The following is a 22,811-nucleotide window of genomic DNA, read 5'->3' as shown; positions in this document are numbered from 1 at the left end:
GATATGAACAACACTGGCCAAACTGTGGTATCATTTGTGCACATTGACCTGTCAATTTAGTTCGCGAGTTTCTGGAGGCAACTTGTAGTTCATTTCGTTTGGGGGGGGGGGGGGGGGCGCAAATTTGGTGTCTGCCCCGGGCGCCATATCCTCTAGCTACGCCCCTGAATATAATACTCGCTCTATCTATCTAAAGTGCAATTTAGTAACTTAACAAAATCCTTGCCAAAGGAAATTAGTGACGGCCTGATTTAGGAATGTTTGCGTAATTCTTCTGTCAGAATAGAATTAAATCAACCTTTTCTTAAAGGCAGTCCAGCCAAACAAACAGTAAAATTGAATAGAATAGAATAGAATAGAATGTTTTTATTCGTGACAAAACTTAATGGATAAAACAACAGGTAATACTACCACGGTCACGAAATGGTCCCGACTCAGCAGGTGCTAGCCTAAAGGCTAGCGCTGGTCTTCCGTCGGGGCCATGGTCTATTACGTCTAAATTATAAAAGAACACATTATGACTACAATATTACATAATAAAACTAAAATTACAGTTAATATGACAGTTAAAAGATTGATTGTCAATTTGTTCATAAATTGAATTGCCAATTTGATTGTCAATCTCATCTAGCATACTCATTCAAACTTTAATAGTTATAACAGACGGGCGTACGGGACCGCAACCGTGGTCCGGTCAGCATAATATTTCTTTCTCGGTCTCATTTTCACAGATTGAACAGATGTCCCAATGAACCCATCTGTTAAATTCAGTTTGCAAACTGTAGGCATCTTTCTGTCTTACTCCAACTAAGCCGTAGTTAGAGTGACAGAGAAAGGGGCCCGCAATTTGCAAACGGTGCTCACGGTAATAGGACTCCTGCGCTTTCTTTGTTACTTCCATTGTAGAAACTATAACAAAATAAACTGTAGAACTGCAAACCAATATTTTTATATTTAAGAAAACAGTTCTTTTAATTATTGTCTAATGTTTAGGGTTCCGTAACCGAGAAAACGGCACCCTCATAATTTCGTTTTATTGTGGTGAGTGTATCAGAACATACATTATTTGGCAATATTGGCTGCATTGGGTCATACGAACTGCCAAGTGTGCCAAATTGACAATGTCATTAATGTCAATGTCATTATTATCAAGCAAGATGGTGAGACTGATGCTAACCTCTTAGTTTGAAACAAAACTTGAATAAAATAACAATGAAATGAATTGTATATAGTGTGCTTTGAACTTCATCCTGTTTTTAATTGTATAAAACGCAATGGAGGGTAAAAAAATATCTTTTGGTTTCACAAAAACCAAAAAAGTCGAGAAACCTGTGGTTGTCGAAAGAAAGGAGTATATAGAATGTTTAGAGGAGAAATCGATCAAAGTTGTTGGGTAAGAACTTGCAAATACACTTCTAACGCATAATTCCTAGATTAAACGAGTCTTTTACCTCAAAGTAGTTTCTTTCAAAAAAAATATTTCTCATTGTAAGATATGTAGACTCATATGATATTTGCATTTTCAACAGTATTTAAGCTTACTTAAATGATTATGAATTCAAATTACGTCACTAACATTAGTAAAATATATTAACAGGATGTGGTTCTTATAAAACGCAACCCCATGTGATATTTATTTTAAACTCACCTCTAGAATATGAAAACAGCTTAAAAATATCAACTTATGATACTATGATACTCACTATTGTATTGTAGTATGGGCAGGCCTCTGCAACTCGAGGACTGCCGCCTATTTTGTGCAACATATGATACTAACTAATATTTCTCAATTCCAGAGGTGAAGTGTTAGAAGAAAAGGCGCCCCTGGTCATCACAATGAAGCCAAACACACTGATCACAGCAGAAAGACTGAAGCAGATAGCGGAAGAAGTAGAGAAAGGTGCAGAAGAGGTGCCAGCACCAGGAGATAATGGAGTTAAAGAGGATAGTCAGCCGGAGAATGAAACAATAGACCAGATGGCTGTGCGAGAGTTACTCAATGAAGCGAAGCAGGAGAAGAAAGTGGAAGGGCCAGCTTTGACAGTTGCTGTGCCGTCGCAACCTGTTTTAGATGGACAAAAAGAGGTAAATATAAGGTTTATTCAACATTTCAAAAATAACCATGTTTGTCTTAATTCTATATTTATATTGTAGATTGGCCTATCTACAATATAAATATTTTTTCATAATACTTTTTCATAATACTTTATTGCGACCATGGTAATATAGGTGTTACACAATATTATAAGCAGTTTCACATGGGCCCTGTAAGGGCAAAGCAAGGATGTATGTACATACTAAAATTACGCTAGATTATTATATAATTACACAAAATTCTTAAAGTCAATTGAAAATCGTAAAAATTGTAGTCATTAGAAAAAAAAAATTAAAATTCCTCCAAATTCATCATTTAGATGTCAATAAATCAATATAATTAATTAATAATTCTTTATAAATTTTAGACAAAACAAAATAACAAAACAATGCAGGCTAAGGTCAATTATTATATGCGATATCAAATTCATTTATATTATCTTTATAAAACTCGTCAACTGAGTAATAACATTTCTGTATTAAAATTTTCATTATTATATTTTTGAACCTAGTATTGTTATTTTGTTTTAATATATTTGGGGGTATTTTATTATAAATTTGGGCACATCGGTAATATGGACTTTTTTTGAAAATAACAAGGTTCGCTTTTGGCAACGCTAACTGATACCCTGTCCTTGAATTATAATTATTACAAATCTGATTCTTTTGCACGAATAAATTATAATGTTTCCTAACGAACATGATTGCTTCCAAAATGTAGAGGGAAGGCAGTGTCAGGAGGTTATGTTTTATAAAGTGTGGCCTTGTTGTTTCTCTCCTTCGAATATTTACTAAAATTCGGACACATCTTTTCTGTAGAAGAAACAGATCGTGTGCATCAGTGCAGAAGAATATAGAATTAAGACGATCTCTGTTTGGCCCTATGGTTGACTGGTAGAGAATGCCATTTGGCATTAAGTCCGCCATTTGTACATTGTTTTATATATTTTGTGCAATAAAGTTTAAATAAATATTTGGGAGACTGAGATTTCCTCGGAAAAGGTATAAAAACTCAAAATTGCGCGTTTTCCCAGAGATAAAATCTAGCTAGATCGATTTTTCGCCTCCGAAAACCCCCATATAGCAAATTTCATTGAAGTTGTTCGAGCCATTTCTGAGATCCTCGAAATATATAGGTATATATACAAGAATTTTACAAAACGCAGATTTTAAAGTTTATGAAGGGCGAAATTTATGGGCTGTGTCTAGAATTATTTTGTTGTGTTTAAAATTAAATTTAATAAAAGCAATATATAATTTTTTCAGTCAACATTGGAAGATTATGATGCTGTCCCTATTCAAGAATTTGGTATGGCAATGCTAAGAGGCATGGGTTGGACTGCAAGCAAAGATCAACAGTAAGTATTTTAACTTTGTTTCTATTTTTAGTTTTATGAACTAAGAGATAAAAAACCGGCCAAGTGCGAGTCGGACTCACGCACAAAGGGTTCCATACCATTACGCAAAAACCGGCAAAAAAATCACGTATGTTGTATGGGAGCCCCACTTAAATATTTATTTTACTTTGTTTTTAGTATTTGCTGTTATATCGGCAACAGAAATACATCATCTGTGAAAATTTCAACTGTCTAGCTATCACGGTAGATACAGCCTGGTGACAGACAGACGGACAGCAGAGTCTTAGTAATAGGGTCCCGTTTTTACCCTTTGGGTATGGAACCCTAAAAAGCATTGCACCAAAGTGCTTTCTGTGGACTTTTTAAAAAAGCTCGGATGTGGTTTTACTTTCACAGTGTTGAATTCTAGAGTCATGTAATGGTAATGGTATATCATGAGATTCTGTTTGAGTAGACACTCAAAAATAGCTATCATTATGATTAATGATTTAAGTAACTACTGTGATTTAAGTAGTTGTTTTACTGATGTAAGTAAATTACAAAGACTGGGACTGGTCTTATAATAATTATAGTACTGCTGTGAATTTACAACATTCTAAGGGTTGGTTGCATGTGGCTTGGCACTGTGTCAAAATTAAATAAAAACCCGGGCAAGTGCGACTCGGACTCGCGCACGAAGGGTTCCGTACCATAATGCAAAAAAAGGCAAAAAAAAAACGGTCACCCATCCAAGTACTGACCCCGCCCGACGTTGCTTAACTTCGGTCTAAAATCACGTTCGTTGTATGGAAGCCCCGTTTAAATCTTTATTTTATTCTGTTTTTAGTATTTGTCGTTATAGCGGCAACAGAAATACATCATCTGTGAAAATTTCAACTGTCTAGTTATCACGGTTCATGAGTTACAGCCTAGTGACAGACAGATGGACAGTGGAGCCTTAGTAATAGGATCCCGTTTTTACCCTTTGGGTACGGAACCCTAAAAAGATGTCACTATAATCATTTCGGGAAATTAGGTATGATGGGCCAGTTTATTTGTGCTTGTCTTTAGCATGAGAGGAAATTTATTAATTGTTTTTAAAATGTAATATTCCAGACAAAAACACAAGCAGCCAGAACTGAGACCGAAAGGCCTGGGTCTAGGAGCTGATAAAGTCATCAAGGAGAATCAGAAAAAGAATGTGTCCAAAGACAAGAAAGATGAAGAACTGTCTATAGTGAAAAACGCCTTTGTTAAGATTACTACGGGGAAATACAGCGGCTTATACGGAAAGGTATGAAATTATTTATACCATTTAAATTTAATTATAGTTTGTAAACCTTGTATTTTTTTTACTGCATCAATGGTAAACAAACTTACGACCTGGGTGGGGCCCGTTTCTCAAAAGCTTGTAACTTGTAATGCAAGCGGATGTCACTTTTTGACAGCTTTTGTTAGAAAGGGACTTCCACTTGTATTACAAGTAACAAGCTTTTGAGAAACGGGCCCCTGTTATATGGTAGAAAAATAGCATAGTCTATAGAACCTAATAGTTCATAAGCTTTGCTGACATAAGAGCTATGGCACAATAAATAATAGTACTAGGTACAGAAGACTCACTTTCTAACAAAACGCGACAGCGCCACGCGCGGCTTATGGCAAACCCCAAAATTGGGGTCGAACGGATGGAGTTTTAGTTAACTGTAGCTCCAGTTTGATATTACCACTTAAAACAAAGGTGATTTTACAAGCTCCTGCCACTAAAGAGGCCCACAGTTTACCAGTTCGCCGGAAGATATCAGTTAAACGCAAAAGGTTACAGGTCCGAACAACTAACAGGCTAATATTGTCTGGCCAACTAGTAATCAGTGGGCCCCTTCAAAGGTGACTTCCGACGACTTTTTCGAATTTGTGTTAATACTAATAAGATTTGTGTATAAGGGAGAAGTGGGAGGTGGAAGGGGAAGACCTCGGCGGACTTTCTCTGATCATATTGGGGAAATCCTGAAGAGAGGCCAGGTCAAGAGCACTCTAAACCGGTGAGCGTGTATGAGGAATGTTATGAAAGTGAAGGAAGCGAAAGAGGTATGTCAGGATCGTAGCAAGTGGAAATCCGTGGTCTCTGCCTACCCCTCCGGGGAATAGGCATGATTTATGTATGTATGTGTTAATACTATTGCTATCTATATGTTTCAGGTGGTAAGCCTGGACGAAGACAACGGTCGTGTGATGGTAGACATCACCATCAAGAAGGAGACTGTCAGTCTTAGCGAGTTCATGATGCAGCCTGTTTCCAAGTCGGAGTATGACAAGCAGTCTAAAGTTATAAGTGAGTATAGTCTCTTTATCGTATCCTTATGCCTGAGGGACGTGACGACTTGGGACGCTCCTCACCAGTGCTCCAAGCTGCTCTATCTTGGGCCTGGTGCTAGCCTGCAATGTCGCTTTATTCCCTGACTTGCTAGTAGACATTGCCAATATTGCCATAAAGGAGAGAGTCAGTCTCAGCGAGTTCATGGTGCACATGTCCAAGTTCCAACCGGTACGAGTGGAGGTCCAAGGGGGAGGCCTATGTTCAGCAGTGGACGTCTTATGGCTGAGATGATGATGATAGCCTCTTTCTATAGGCAGATGACTGAGTAGAAACCCATAGGACGGGAAATCCTTGAAAGGAAATGGCGTTGGATCGGACACGTAGGCCGGACAGCCATCTGGCCAAGCAGGGTCTCCGCTAGCAGTCGGCTAGCAGCAGACGGTCGGGGAGACCTCGTACATAAGTATGAGGCCTCCAATCTCCTCCTCCCACTTATCAGTCCTCTCCTCCTCTCTCCGCCATGCACTCTCCTATTATCAACCTCCTTCTCAACTGATCGTCTCCACAAGGAGGCGATCAGTTGAGAAGCAGACTGGCTCAACTGGACTCGGCTGGAAAGAACTGGAAGTAGCCGCTCAAAATCGCGACACATGGAGGATTCTTCTGGGAGCCCTATGTCCCTAAATAGGGATAACAGGAATGCATCATCATCATCATCATAGTCTCTTTATCGTATCCCCATGGGTGAAGGACGTGGTTTTAGACACTCCTCACCAGTGCTCTCCAAGCCGCTCTATCTAGGGCCCGGTGTATGCTAGCCTGCAATGTGTCTTGAATCTGTGACATACTAGTAGACGTCACTATAAAGAAGGGGAAAGTCAGTCTCAGAGAGCTCATTATGCAGCTTGTGTCCAAGTCGGAGTATGACAAGCAGTCTACAGCTATAAGTAAATAAATATAAATAAATAAATAAATAAATATTGGGGACATCTTACACCTCGGAGTAATTAACAATGGAGCCGCCATTAACAGGCGTTCCCCTCTGTCGAAAATAGGCGGCCAATGGTCAACCACATGTCAACCATATGTTAGACTGACGTTTACCTGACATGACGTACCTAGCCCCTCCCCCGCAAAAAACGGCAGACTATTTTGTACCGAAAATTTTAGACATGGCGTCTCCAAGTCTTACACAGATCAACCTAGCCCCAAACTAAGCAAAGCTTGTACTATGGGTGCTAGGCGACGATATACCTACATACTTATATAGATAAATACATACTTATATACATAGAAAACACCCATGACTCAGGAACAAATATTAGTGTTCATCACACAAATAAATGCCCTTACTGGGATTCGAACCCAGGACCATCGGCTTCGCAGGCAGGGTCACTACCCACTAGGCCAGACTGGTCGTCAAATGCTTAACTACTTGAATATTGTCATTTAAGGACGTAACTAATTTAGGAAAAAGAATCCAATATACATACAATCATCTGCATCTGTATTATGTGAACCTGTTTAGTTACCTTGGTCTGACTCTAACATATTATTTTTTGCTGAACACTTTTTAGGGTTCCGTACCCAAAAGGTAAAACGGGACCCTATTACTAAGACTTCGCTGTCCGTCCGTCCGTCCGTCCGTCTGTCTGTCACCAGGCTGTATCTCACGAACCGTGATAGCTAGACAGTTGAAATTTTCACAGATGATGTATTTCTGTTGCCGCTATAACAACAAATACTAAAAACAGAATAAAATCATAAAGATTTAAGTGGGGCTCCCATACAGCAAACGTGATTTTTGACCAAAGTTAAGCAACGTCGGGCGTGGTCAGTACTTGGATGGGTGACCGTTTTTATTTTTGCATTTTTTCCGTTTTTTTGCATTATGGTACGGAACCTTTGGTGCGCGAGTCCGACTCGCACTTGCCCGGTTTTTTATCATCATCCTGCTGAGTTTGACAAGGGAATAACATGTAGCTTTCTCTGTCATTCACAGCAAAGGTAATTGTAGCCGATTCTGGTTTCTGTTCACAGATCCAGTGACAGACGACTTAACAGACGAAATACAGTTTTGTTTATATATAAACCGGCCACACAGGGGCCTGTAAGGTACATTTCAATAATTATACATTAACATATATTTAAGACGGGCCTTACGGGCACAAAGAATGGTGTTAGTTCAGCGGTGTCACTCACGAATTCCAGCCAATCCTGAAGTCTAACGCAACTAGTTGCGACCAATCACGCTCGTGATGCGAACTCATTAACCAATCGCGTTGTGGCGTTAGTCTGCACGATTGGCTCGAATTGAATTGGCTTCATTCTTATTGCCCGTAAAGCCGGCGTCTTATCATTAAACATTTGAATAAAGAAGAGCTTTCCATATAGATTTTCGTACATTAACCCGTCTATTGAGACCGCTATTGCACTCGCATTATTATATTGCTGTCAAGTCAAGCTCGCACAGTGTCATTGACCGGCATCATGAGCAATAATAGAGATGTCAACAGGCGGGTCAATGTACGAAAATGTACATGGGAAGCGTCTCTGCTTTAGTAATTACTAAACTTGGCAAATAACTATTAGGTCAGGCGGTGACAGTTATGCACATTGCCAAGGGTTTATTAGTGCATTCTAAATCGCACCATATGAGATAAAAGATTAAAGGGACCTACATTAATTATAATGTATATTAATTATAATGTGTATGTATGTTAGCATTAGCTTAAAATCCATTTCGTCCTTTTCAGATGCGGATTCCTATGAAGAATACAAGAAAAACGAAAATCAAAAGACAAACCGCGATAAAAGGGATAAGGAGGACCGAGAGGCTTCGTCCAGTCACAGAGAAAAGGAGAGAGATAGCGATAGGTCTAGAAAAGATACAAGTCGAAGAGACAAGGAAGACTCAAATGGAAGACACAAACCGGAAAGGCATCGAAGCCGAAGTAATGATAGGCATAGAAAAAAACATAAGAAAAGGTGTAGCAGTAATTCTTCTATAAGCTCAGCTGAAAGAACGAAAAAGAAGGAAAAACGTTACAGTTCTGACTCAAGCGATTCTGATGAATATAGAGAGAGACGGAAGACGGAGAAGAGAGACATAGATAAGAAAAGAAAGGGTAAGAAGAAGAAGCGGGATAGAGATCGTTCGCCAAATTATAGGAAACATAGGAAGTAAGGTTAAATAAATCATGATTTTACATATTCAGTATTTTTCTATAACCCTCTAGTTAACTAGATACGCTTGCCTTGTGGTATTTCCATCTATCGTATGGGCGGTTTTGGCTCACAACTGCTTCCAGTTATTAAAGCAGTTTAATTAATAATATAATTACTGCCGCCGGAGTAACTTACCTAATTATTATATATCACCATAATTTTTTAGGGTTCCGTACACAAAGGGTAAAACGGGACCCTATTACTAAGACTTCACTGTCCGTCCGTCCGTCCGTCTGTCTGTCACCAGGCTGTATCTCACGAACCGTGATAGCTAGACAGTTGAAATTTTCACAGATGATGTATTTCTGTTGCCGCTATAACAACAAATACTAAAAACAGAATAAAATAAAGATTTAAGTGGGGCTCCCATACAGCAAACGTGATTTTTGACCAAAGTTAAGCAACGTCGGGCGTGGTCAGTATTTGGATGGGTGACCGTTTCCTTTTTGCATTTTTTTCCGTTTTTTTTTTTTGCTTTATGGTACGGGACCCTTCGTGCGCGAGTCCGACTCGCACTTGCCCGGTTTATATTTTACAAGTTTTCACAGATTATTTGTTACGAATAAATATGATATTGATCTATCAAGGCGGTCTGATTACTGTTTGTGCTAGTGGCGCCCCCTTCATATAGTTTGGCGTAATACCTATTCCCCATTAGTGAGAAATAAAACTAGTCTTGCATGTATACACCCCCCTAAGGCCCAAGGTCCTATATACAGTTCCTCTTCAGTTCGATGTAATTTAAATCCTATTCAATTGGAACAGAGTCGCTTTTGCTTTGTTTAGTAAAATTTTCCAACAACGCAAAATCAACTCTATTTCCTACACTATAGGTTCAGATTTCAATGGCAAATTTTGGATTTATTGTTTGGCTGGGCCTTAGGAGGATACTCTGGCAAGCCAACTTTGTCAGTAGAAACAAATTGTATGGCAAACCGATCCTGTCCCCTACACCAGAGATATATATAACTCCGTATAAGATAAATAAAGTCTAAGAAAAAAACGTGCCTCGGATATCAAGAATAAGTCATTCTCGAATAGATGACGCCATTATAATTTATACCTTTGGCCTATGCTCGGCTAGATGGCGTTGAGGACACCTTTTGATATTTAACAATTTAACACATATCAGTGAAAGAACATGGGTCAGTATGGAACAATAAAAATTAAAAATCATTTATCCATAAACGTATTTTGATTAATTTATACATTTTCAATTTTATTTTAAGTTTTAATCGTGTGTTGATAGATGGTAGTAAATGTACCGTGACTACAAAATTGACAATGACAGGACCCCTCTATACTATCTATTCTTTTTGCCTACACTTTACGCTGGCTGTTTCGCATAGTAGGTCTGCCATCTAGTGGCTTAAATAAAAAACGGAAACTTAATGCTGCGCGCCAATGAATATCAGGGCTCCTGTGCTGCCATCTATAGTTGCACGCTCCCTTATTTTACTCTTTGGAATACCGCTCAAGACGCCATCTCACGGTAATTCCACGTACTTTTGCAAGTTGCGTAGCCATCTCTCTTCTTCAGGTTTCTAAGGGTTCTACCCTCGCGCGCCATCTGGTGTAATATTTTTCCCACAGCATAGAGGAAAAAAATGCTCACTCCATACACCAGTTTTAGGCGTTTTAGTACAATTCAAAACATGAAAATTGTTGTTGATTATATTTTCAACTTATTCTGCTTTTAATATTAGTTGTAAATTGGTTTATAGTACAATTTTCGTGAGTCGTGATACTAGAGAATTCTAGTATCAAGTCCTTCTTCTTCCTCAATTTCTCATGACTGAGGGTCCACCACATAGGGTCGTTATTTTTTACAACAAGGCTCTCCATTCTGCACGCTTTTCCGCCTTCCTAATAATAGGCGCCTGTGTCGATCATGTAGCAATGCATAGCATTTATCAAGTAGCGATACTGACAATGCGGTCTTTTTGGTACCAAAATTGATGTATGGAGTGAGCACTCTATTCTTACCATATTTCTCTACAAAATCTCAACCTAAATAAAACAAAGACTCCGCCGCATCTGTCTGTCTATGTGATTGCTTGTATGTTCGCGATAAACTCAAAAACTACTAAACGGATTTTCAACCATCAATAGAATGATTCTTGAAGAAGGTGTATAATTTGTTAACCCGTGCGAAGGCGGGGCGCGTCGCTAGTAAGTTATGAAGTAAAGTTATATTTACATGTTTACCTTATCTAAAACATCTTTAGCGCGGGGTCAGGTCAATAGACTGACCTAATTCCCGTCAGCCGACCGACTTAATAAGGGAGTTTACATTTTTAATGCCCCGTAACTTTTAAAGTGAAATAACTTAACCCGTAACTTATCTTTAGTTGGACAAGTTTTCGTTAGAGGCCCATAAATATCTTACACACTGAGTCGGAAGCCGGTGTTGCTCGAAGGCACGAGCGGTTAAACAACAACTTTGCCTCATTGTAAAACAAATAACATAATACAAATGGATTTAGAGTAAAAAAATGTTAACATAACATAATAACCGCAGAAAGATAATGAAAACATGAGCCATACCTACTTAACACATTCATTGCCACTAAGTGCTACGGGTTACGCTCGTAGCGCGTAGCCACGGTTTCGCCGTATGTAGCGCGTAGTCGCTACGAACAGTGTACCCGACATTCGGGTTCTTGGCCCTGAATGTGTTAAATTCTGTGTGCTAACTAGTCTTCAAAATAAAATCAGTATCCTTATTCTGAAGCTTTTTTATTTAACCGCTGGAGTCGCTTGGGGGGTCAGATGGCAGTCGCTTTCGTAAGTTTGCAAAAATGAAACCATTTATTTTACAAAGTCACTTTATTTTAGAAGAGATCTGGGTAGAAACACCGGGAGTAAGTAAAGGTTACAGTCATATTATCACATTGAACATTCAAATTTTACAACACAGATCGGCTTGGTTAATAAGGTACCTACATACTGTCTTACACCAAAAATAGATATTTTTCGTCACAATGACATATTCACAAATTTCAACATTTTTGAATAAGACACAATTTATATTAATTGTAGTCAAGCTCCATTTTTTTTATCTTAAATCTCTCTTCCATAACACATAAGTAGTTTGGACATGGATTTACTGTTTTTTCTACATTATCATATCATATAATTATTAATTAACAATACTAGGATACTGTATAATTATATTAAAAGCGGCAAATAACTGATCCTAACTTAGAAATATATTATGTATATATTGCAATGCCCTACCCTTCTATAAAACTTAATAATTAAGATGTACTTTGGAAGTTGAATTAAAAAAATTATCATGGCCTTATGTGCGCTTTTATTATATGTAAAATTGAGCTTGATTTTAAATAAATACATATGTTGGGTGTAAGTGTTCATAAATAGTAAATACATAAGTAACTTTAAAAATAGACGAGAAAAAAAACATTAATTGATAAATATTAGACCTGAATATACATATAATTAAAAACACTTGTACTTGCGTCTTTGGGAGGCCACAGCGCATGTCTTAATTTTTTTTGTTAATAATTTCGTTTTTTTTTAATTGCATCATTTGTACCGTTGCCGTGGCAATCATGATGGTAGAAAGAGTTTTCATGCTGCCATGGCGATAGATATGCTGATGCAAAGGGTTGCCATGGCAATAAATATTGCGATGCCACCTCCTAGAGTTAGACCACGAGAAGTCTGCAATGATTTTGATAGCACTCAATTGTCAACATGACATTGAAATTTGACGTTTAAAATAACACTTGGATTGCGTGTGCTATCAAAATCGTTGCAGACTTGTCTTGGTCTAACTCTAGCATGTTGCCCACGCGGGACAAAAAATTAAAAAATCTTAGGAATTTTACATACTTACCTAAGTAAAATTATTATTTCTAAAAAAAAAAGGTTAGAATACACGGAATGACCCACAAATGGCCCGGATAAACCCCGGACACTTTTAAAGGTACTTACTAGGGCCTCCACCCAGGACTAGTCCCGAATAGATAATAGCTCTAAAAGCGATTGACAATAAATGAATTTAAAGACGCAAGATGAAAATTAAAGCATAATTGTTATTTTGGATACCATTAAGAGTCACCTAGCCATCACTAAAAAGCCGCTCCCAAATGTTATTTCAGAATGTCATTAAATGAGAGCATTAACTTCGATTTTATCGCGTCAGTTTTTGTGTTTATATGTTCGTGTGACTCTTAAAATAATTTTGTAGTTGATAATTTCACCGCTGTGACACAATTCCCTTTCACAAATATTGATCAAACGGATTAGCTTCAACCAGTTCAGATTCCATTCTTATCAGAAGCTTAATACTAATCCATTTTTATTAACATTCCATAGAAACTCTGCGTTTCAAATGAGGGAGAAACATCAACTTTAATAAGATATAGGTTTTAATTGTGGGCCCAAAACCGACGCACGAAGACATCATAGTTTATTTGTTACACCGTGTTTAACCTAGAAGCTACGCTTTGCCTCAACTTCGCCACATATCGCTTAGGTTCGCTCGTTAAGCGAGCCATAGTTTCGTATAGCTCTGACCTAATTTATCGTTGAACACCTCTGGTAGAAAAGCAGTCATAAGATCTTACTATCCGGTCTTACATGAACCCACAATTTCATTGTTATAACTTTACGAGGTTATGGAATAAGCTTACTTGAGATATTTTATCAAGTAAAAGTAAAGTTTAAACTTAAAGAGAAATATGAACTTGAGTTACACGTACACCGTCGCCATACAATTGAAATATATTTTCAATTGTATGGCGTTTATGGCTCATTTTAAAACATTCTGAAATAAGACGAAATTTAGCATGATCATTTAATTAATATAATATTTGATATCTATTATGTCTGATACTAACTTTCGTTGCTAGTAATGATATTCGTAATAGGTACAATGAAATTAGAACGAGTAAAAGTCTTACGCTACGTCTTACGTAGGCGAACAACGCGCGAACGCGGCGCGGCGCGGCGCGGCGAAAGCGGCCGCCGCCGCGCCGCGCCGCGCCGCGCCGCCTGACATTCGCGTGCAAATCGCGCCGCACCGCGTTCGCAACGAGATCGCTTACGTAGGACACTTCTATGGGCATCAAAGGATTGATTTCGCCGCGCCGCGCCGCGCCGCGTTCGCGCGTTGTTCGCCTACGTAAGACGTAGCGTTACATACAACTACTTCTCGCTCTATTTTCTTATTATACTTAACAATTTTTAGCAACTAAAATAAGTTTATGGCAAACATTTCATTTTTGGTACAAGCTTTTATCGCTGACTGTACTTTTCTTACGACAGACAACTGATACTCATCGAGACAATTTTAAAAACCCCTAACACAATTTGGTTGCGTTGTTTCATCACAGAGTTCCTATGGCCACCTCCTGTCTCCATCATCAGATCAGCTCGATGGTACCATAATATTGCATTGTCATCCGATTTATACATGCATGTAAAATTTCAGCTCAATCGGAAACCGGGAAGTGCATCAAATTTAACTTGCAAGATTTTATTACATAGTTACATACGGTCGACCTAACAAAAGCTTGTTAATTAGTACCAGACATATAAAGTAAATGCTCATGACAAGTTTCATGTAATTTAAGCATCGCTTTTTCAGTTCAGGCGGCCTAGTCAAGGTGACAATCGCTATCGCTTCGCCATCGAATCGCTTTGTAGTGTCTCTCTATTCACTCTTCCATATTAGTGTGACAGTGGCAGTTGCGTTTCGTTCGCTACGTAGCGTTAGCAATTGGCATGTTGTGTACGTGGCCAGTCGTAGGTAGGTATCAGAAGAATGGCATTTCGTAAGCGACATTTTTGGGGAATGCCTCTACTTTACGTCTATCGCTTAACTCAGTCGGCTCGTGAAAAAAGAAATTGTGTGGCCTTTGTGCAACTAACATGTATTGTTACAAACACCTAGTTTCAAAATAAATTATGTACTAGAGAACCAGCCAAACCATCTCAGTTAAACGGTAGTGTACTTAGAACACTTTGTAAACAGACATAGACACCTATTACATTTATTTCGTGTATTTCAATATTCATATCATATTGAATTCCAAAGGATCACAGATTAGCGGCATTTTAATATAATCGTCGGAATACTGTGTTAAAGTAAAAGTAGCAGGAAAGCCTACTAAGCCACAGACTAGCTAGTCTGTGGCCATGAGTAAGCCCATTCATAATAAAAAAAAAAGATAGGTACAAAAATTCAGTTATACTTACCAATATATATTACTGTTGTTATAATAACAGTGGTTATGCGTTATAATTCTATTGAAATACGTTATCTTATATACTATAAGCGTCGTCACACCGATCACAACGTGGTAAAATCAGCAGCAGAAGTTGCTAAGCGGGCGAGGTGTTCAAAATGAGCTTGACGCGACTTTATTGTAAATAGAATAAGAGCTTGTCAAGGTAATTTAGAACACCTCGCCCGCATAGCAACTTCTGCTGCTGACTGTATCTAGGGTACTATTCTAGGGAAGACACTAGGGTTTCACAGAGACATTCGGAATAAGATTTCTAATTAAATTAAATATAGTTGTTGCTTTTGATAGTACAAAAAATAGAAAGAGTGTGCGTTTAGTATAGGAATACATTTATATTTTTGGATAGTTGGATACGGAAGGTTGTATATATTGTCTATCTGTCTAAGTTTGAACAGTACACATGGAGATGCTTGGGAATTATTCCGGGAAAATCTGTGTTACAACTCATTAGGTGAGCGTTTTCCAAAAAAAATTACATTTCAATCATGTCTTCAAAATATTGACTTATTGGGCTCATTTTACTCAGAAGCATTTCTACATTCACGCCTCATACCTACATGAAAAAATGTGTTCCAAATTTTTTTGGAAAACGCTCAGGTACCACTATAACCCTTTGACCGGCAAAAATGTCAACTGAATCACGCAACTACAGCCAAATATGAACCTTCGTGCATTGCGATAAGATTCCCGCAGACGTTGCACACGACAAGCGTTGGCTTCCAAAGGGTTAATTATAAAGTACCTTATGTTAGATAGGGTAATTCGCCAGTAACTGGACACTGTTAGTAATTGGCCACCCTAAACTAAAAATGAATAAACCTATAAACAGAATTCATTTGAGTATAAGATTTCAATAACTGGCCGGCCTTCAATAACTAACCGCCTTATACTAAAATGAATTCTGTTTTAGGAGAATAGAATTCATTTTTATTTTAGGGTGGCCAGTCTATCTATCATTTGTGCCTATATAATCTTTGGTATCTCTCTGCCTTTCTTTGCTAACCCACCCGTCTTTGCAAATCCAATCAATAAATTATAACGAATGGAACCATTTTATTTTGTAATCTCTATGGCCTCTACTATGTCGTCAATCCTAAGACCCGCAGTCATTTTTGCAGCATAGGATTTTAAACCTTATTTTATTCCATTAAATTTCAAAATTCGATTTGATTTTGTCCTTTTAAAAGGACATTGGGATATTAAAGAGGAAAGAGGGTATAATAGAATCCATGGTTAGGGTTACGACTTGATTGATCATATTTCAGTTACATCAGAATATAAAATATAAAGTTGGACACAAGCCAACGTAAATTACACGGAAACATTTCTAAGTACCTATTTCAGATTCCATTAGGAGCTGGGGGTGTATTCGAGAACGGACATTTGACGTATCATGAGGATATCCAGTTGATGCGGATAAATCATGACTTGTGGAATCGCGTACAATCACCACCTGTCAGTGAACTCTATCCACACTAGAGGTGGGGGTGTTGTACTGAAATAGTTTTTGGGACAGGTTTTTCCTAATGGACGACGTTTTGTTTGTCGAGTATTTAAAAGCACGGACTCTATTTTTCGAAATATAACAAATATGAAGTTGCCAACACCTCGTACCTCCATTCTTATTTTTACTTTAAGTAAAATATTTTTTTGTTAACAGACAGTCGTCTGGGTGTCTGTTGGATCAAAAAATAATGGAAATAATTTTTACATTGTTAATATGTCATTTGATTAATGGCCTTGGCTCAAAACGTCACGATACGTCAGATCAGACTAATGAAAAGTCGATATTTGCATAAATAACCCTTATTTGTAAGTCGCTTAAGTACGGTAAACACGTAAATTGCCTATTTGGGGTGGTACACGTAAAACTGGTATTTTCATAGAAACGTACTTTTGGTACGCATTTTGCCAACGTGTCCCAGCTCTAGTTAGGATCACAATGTATCGCAAGTTGTTACATTTGACAACTTGTGATCGTAACTGTCAATGAAACTAGACTTTTTTGTCGATGGGTATGGCTGCCATATTTGGATTTATGACATTCAAAAGGGGATCCTACGGCATAGAGTAAACTGCATGCTCATTTTTCTACAATACTTTGATTCTTCTACTGGACGCAAGATGGAGTTAGCAGTCAAATTTCGATCTTGGCGTTATAAAAGTAAACCGCAAGAACATGACATGCAGTTGCGTGGGTGTAGATCTATCATGAAACGAACATGTGACAATTGTCTATGATTAAAAAAATAATTGACAAATAATAATATAAAGCGATACAATACTACTTCAAAATGGCAAAAAGAAAACAGATTTATTATAAACATACTTACAAATCATATAGGTAAAAAGTATAATTTTTAAACCAATGGTCGTGGGTCCTAACCCCGGCTATTAACAATGACTTTGTTGTAACTATCTTAACCAATTGCTTTTCTGTGAAGTAAAATAATTATCATGAGGAAGATGGAGTAGCCACAATAAGGTATATATTTTTCCCCTCTGGGTTAGATGGCAGGGAGAGATAGTGGAGAAAGCGGCAAAATAAGCATTTATTGTGTTGTTAAAAGCCCTAAGCCATGAGCCAGGGTATGTGAGGTGCATGATTACTTGATTAGGGGCTAAACTCTGGAAAACCGCGGACCTTCGGCGACTAGCTGCCAACTTTCCCAACTCACTTTTACATCAGCTCCTTTGATTAATAAATTCAGGTAAAATTCGTAAGAACTAAGTGCCTGTGCCATTCTCTACATTGGACGCTATGCCTAATTAGTTGTTATTGATGTTGAATTTTCAGTGGCATATAAGACACCGGTCGTATAACGACTTAGAAATTTGGATGTTTTCAGTTTGAATGAATAGCAAACTGGAGAGTTTTTGATTAATTTAAAACTTATTATTTTAGGTATTTTGTGACGAAAGGTCTTCACAGACATCGACAGAAAATCGGGAAAGCCCGGCCAGATGCGTCAGACCACGCAAAATGGAGGATTCCATGCCTACTTGTCTTCTTCTACCATGTATAGGTATCCATAATAAAATTATGTCATTAAAATACCGTTTCTTCGCAGCACTACACTTCAGTCCTTTTATTAGAATATGTAAATAATTTTGTTCTGTGAAACTTATTTTGTGTTACGAGGCTTACGAGTTACTTTGACCTACTCGTATTTTGCCACCTTAATAATAGTAGCCTCGAATTGGTTGTTATTTGTGGCTTTCCATAAAATAATAAGGGTACGTCTTTATGCTTCAAATGCAATAAGGACGTTTTCATCTGAAATTCCAATAGAACTTGGAAATTCCAGAAGCCACATTTTTACAAGCTTTTATGTAGTTTCACTTTCACCTGCCCCGTTGTTTGTTTGTATCAATCAAATCTAAATACCCACTTCCCGGGTGTTCAATTAAGCTGAAAATTTGCATGCATAAGTAATCAAGTTTTCACAGATGTTTCGAATAAATATAGTTTTTTCAAAGGTTGTCTCCTTTCAATCATAGACAGAGACAATCATACAATCTTTGTCTTACACTTTACACTAGTACTAGCACCCAAAAGAAAAGGACGACTATAGATTTCCCGGTTCTTACTGACTGACAAATTGGTTTGACCAACTACTTATATAACATTGATGGATCAAGGCGGTTTGTTTACAGCCTGCCGCGAAACCCGAAAAGCGATATTTCTTTATCTGCCACTCTATCCCTCGGATATGCAAGAGTGATAGAGTGGCAGTTAACGAATTTGGAATTTCGTGTTTCACCGTAGGCCCTTTGTTTGTGGTAATTTTTCCCAAAAGACGAATAGAAGTACGCACGATAAACGCCAAAAAGTTGCTATTTAAATGCTTATCATATTAATTTAAATCGTCGTTGGTGGTTCTTGCTTGTGTGAGTTATATAGATGGTCAAGCAAATCTTTTCAGTTATAAAAGGCGCGAAATTCAAATTTTCTATGAGTCGATATCCCTTCGCGCGTACATTTTTCAAATTTGCCGCCTTTTTCTACTGACAAAATCTGCTTGATCAACTATAAATGTCACTGTACCTTCACCTGCGGACTCAACCTTCACGTTATATTTTTTTTTTCAATGTTCACGCTGTCATAGTAACGAAAATAATAAACACGTCAATCGAAGTCAAGAAATTTATATCCAAGAAAAAAATGCATATTATATAAAAATAATTGGCCAAGCACGAAGTCAAGACTACGGTGTTCAGAGCACCGTACGACACATCCCTAGGTGGTTTTAAGTTTGGATACTAATACTAATTTATCCCATAAGTACATTTTATTGACTAGGAAATAAGAAGGTAATGTCTGGGAGCTCTGGGACCTTGGAGTTTGGACTTTTATTAAAGTCCTCTGGGCTAGTATAGGTAATGTAGAAGTTACAAAGCTTCTACCTTAGATATATTTTTTAGAGATTAAAGATTTTATTTACCACCTTGTCGGGTTGATTGTATATCCATACCAAATAACAGCTTTCTAACACTAACAATCAACCTCATCTTGGAGGTGAAAAGAGGAAAAATCGTAAGTCCCATTTCGGCCAACCGAAATCAAGAACGTTTATATAATATAGGCCTAATACCGTTTATCTAAAACGTTTGGTGAAGGCACATTTCTAGTAGGAACAAATTATTATGAATTTCTCTGTAATTTGTACAAACCATTTCGTAAACTGACATTCCGCTAAACTGTTGTTTTTACATCTTACTAGCATCCATAACATATTGAAGTATGATATTCTTCCACTTGTCTGAACGTTTTCATTATTATTGATTCTTTTTTTGTGAGAATGGCTTTTTCTGCCACGGCACTTTGCCAATTATTGATTCTTTCAAACACCAAAATAGTCATAAAATAGTTGACAATTTAATATACGTGAGTTGACAGGCAACTTCGAGCATGAAAAACTAAATCCGTCAAAAATACTGGGTATACATACAACCTCATAATCTTTGATATAGTCGCAATTGTTGTATTTTAAACTTGTAGACTGGGCAGGCACGACTCAAAAAGGAATAATATTACAATTAAGTCTGTGATTCGGCATTTCTCGGTTTTTGACGTTAGGCTTGTTTCTGACTCAAAATATAATTAACGTAAAGTATTAATCAATTTGCTCATGTTTCATATAAGTCACAGAAATAAGTACCTAATAATACATGTCTAAGTTTTAGTACAAGTAGGGTAACTGCGCCAGGTTGCCGTCCAGTACCTGTTTCCGTCCACTTGGCGGAGTTGCTACAAAGAATTGCGTATAATTTGAATATAAACCTAACTTACCGGACAATTTTGGACTTATTGTACATCAGTTTTTAAAAGCAAAAATATTTTAGTAGAACTGGAATTCATGAGTACCAAATCTTAACTGACATTTTTGTCACTCAAACAAGTTTGATCAAGATCGGCTTCGTCAACTTTACCTTTGTTTCCAAAAACTGTGAATTGTGAATTTTAATTTTTTTTCGTAACAGAACAGTATCTAGTTGCTGCTCTCACCGATCGGTTCAAAAATATACATACTTTATACAATTAATACATAAATGTAATGGTACTTAATGAAAAGGAATAGGTACTGTTTCGACGAATCAGATACTCTCAGTAAAATCTATAGGTAGATGACGCCATAGCTGTTAATAAATATTGAATGACTTTATTATATCTATTCGCTTTACTAACTCTATGTACTCTAATGTGAAAAAAAAACACAACGACAGTGAAGAACGGAATTCTTAATTTAAATTTGAACTGATAAACTCCAATAATAAATATGATTCTTACTGAGCACACTGCGATAGTCCATTGGTTGGAAAGCCCGTTCGAAATTTAAACTTATTTGCTTTATAATAAGGATGCATTTTGCAGATCTTTTACTCTCTCATACTTATAGTAGGCTATTCAGAAAAAAAATGAAATATCTCACAAAAGTAAGTAAGTAGAATTAAACTTTGTATCAAAGACATAAGTCATAAATTTCAATGTCAAAGTTTTAAGTAAGGATCTTTCTTACTAAAATTAATTCTTAATATGAATGACCAGTGTAAGCATCAGTTAGCTAGCCCTAAGCAACCAAAGATCAGGCTGCAGTTTAAAAACTAATAAAGTTAGAGTTAACCTGATAATTTTCCCGCCGTCTCCATACTCGTTTTAGTTGGATATTGACTGGTCAGCTGCCTGTTAGCTATAGTTTTCCCGAAAATCGCCAGGACAGAGGTGAAAATTTTTGTATGAAAACTTGCAACTTTAAATGCTAAACTATTGCATTCTAAAATGAAGTCAAAATCAGTCCATCGACTCAATTTTTTGCAAGCTTTCTAATGGTACCTCACACGATTCTTACAATTGAAAATAAAATTCAGCCTACCCCTCTTAACCCCTAAATTTCCCCCTAAAATCAGAAATAAGCAGTTTCGACTTATTCACAGTGTTAATGATGGTACCTGCCATAACTATTCCAAATTTCAGGTACCTACATCAAACGGTCTTTGAGAAAAACGCATTTAACCGATTTGCAAGACCGAAGTGATCCCATAAGAGCACCGTGAACAAAGTTTTGTACGGTGCTCTAAAAATTATGAAAAAGGAAAATATTATACAATGTTATGTAAAGAGCTTTATTTTCATATGACCCAAGACTTAGTCGAAGATTTCAGAAACCAATATCCAGCAAGCACCGTCTGGCTCTCTGCTTGTAAGATATGGAAATACAATGCACGTACCTACATATAAATATGTGTAATCATGTGCCGAAGCATATTATTAAGAGGCAAGGGGATGTCCGGTTCTCCATACAAACGTAGTCGCAATTTTCCTCTCTGGATATTGATATTATGGAATATGGAATATCAAAAAACTGACAGTGCTCAATGCATTCTGCTACATTCTTCAAATTTAGATTTCAGCTTTCAGGTTTTGGCATTATTTTCTTCCATCAATCTCACGTTCTTCAGTGTTCATGTGTACAGATTTGTTCAGTTTCAGCACAGATTATAGTTACTTTATGGTTTCAGGAACGCATGAAAAACGAAAGTTTAAAAGATAATAAATTTACGATGGCTGTGGGAAAGCAACAATAATTTAAAGCATCGATATAAGATAATCATCTATAAACTGTTTTCGGCCATAGCGAATACGTTTACCGCTAAGAATGTCTCAAAGTAAAAAAAAGAAGTAAGTAAATATTAACTGACGTGTCTCACTCCGCGATTTCGTTGCTTTGCTACAGGTAGCTAAAAGTACGTCCGTTCGGCTCCAATTTTGGGGTTTGCCATAAGCCGCGCGTGGCGCTGTCGCCACCTAGCGGCCATATCTGTGCTGATCGTAACAGACGCGTTTTGTTAGAGAGTGAGTCTTCTGTACTTAGTACTATTATTTATTCTGTGATTAAGCTCATAAGTACACTAAGGTAGAATTGTCCGTCTATCCGTCCATATGCCACAGCAATTTTACTCAAAAACTATATTATAATGAAATTTGGAAAGTAGGTATTTTTAATTTTGTAAGCCACTACTTACTCGTAGGTTAGAATTTCAACCGGTTGGCGGTGGTGA

At 37.3% G+C, this 22,811-nt stretch overlaps 1 protein-coding gene across 1 annotated transcript; it reads left to right on the top strand.

Annotated features, from left to right (window-relative positions):
• Positions 1-1,155: 1,155 nt before the first annotated feature.
• On the top strand, positions 1,156-8,958 carry LOC134669478 (G-patch domain and KOW motifs-containing protein). The gene is made up of 6 exons (XM_063527061.1): positions 1,156-1,393; positions 1,797-2,085; positions 3,361-3,452; positions 4,548-4,725; positions 5,628-5,760; positions 8,502-8,958. Exons 1-6 carry the CDS (start codon positions 1,275-1,277, stop codon positions 8,930-8,932), a joined length of 1,242 nt encoding a protein of 413 aa, XP_063383131.1. The 5' UTR covers positions 1,156-1,274; the 3' UTR covers positions 8,933-8,958.
• Positions 8,959-22,811: the final 13,853 nt, after the last annotated feature.

Source organism: Cydia fagiglandana, chromosome 12 (genome assembly GCF_963556715.1).
Source record: "Cydia fagiglandana chromosome 12, ilCydFagi1.1, whole genome shotgun sequence".
In the NCBI taxonomy this organism is placed as follows: domain Eukaryota; kingdom Metazoa; phylum Arthropoda; class Insecta; order Lepidoptera; family Tortricidae; genus Cydia; species Cydia fagiglandana.
Note: the sequence above shows the minus strand (reverse complement) of the source record. Positions and strands in the feature narration are given on the sequence as shown.

Coding starts and splice junctions, on each gene's coding strand:
- LOC134669478 (XM_063527061.1), top strand. CDS start 1,275: ATGGAGGGTAAAAAAATATCTTTTGGTTTCACAAAAACCAAAAAAGTC. Junction 2,086..3,360: donor TTTTAGATGGACAAAAAGAG/GTAAATATAAGG, acceptor TAATTTTTTCAG/TCAACATTGGAAGATTATGA. Junction 4,726..5,627: donor ACAGCGGCTTATACGGAAAG/GTATGAAATTAT, acceptor TATATGTTTCAG/GTGGTAAGCCTGGACGAAGA.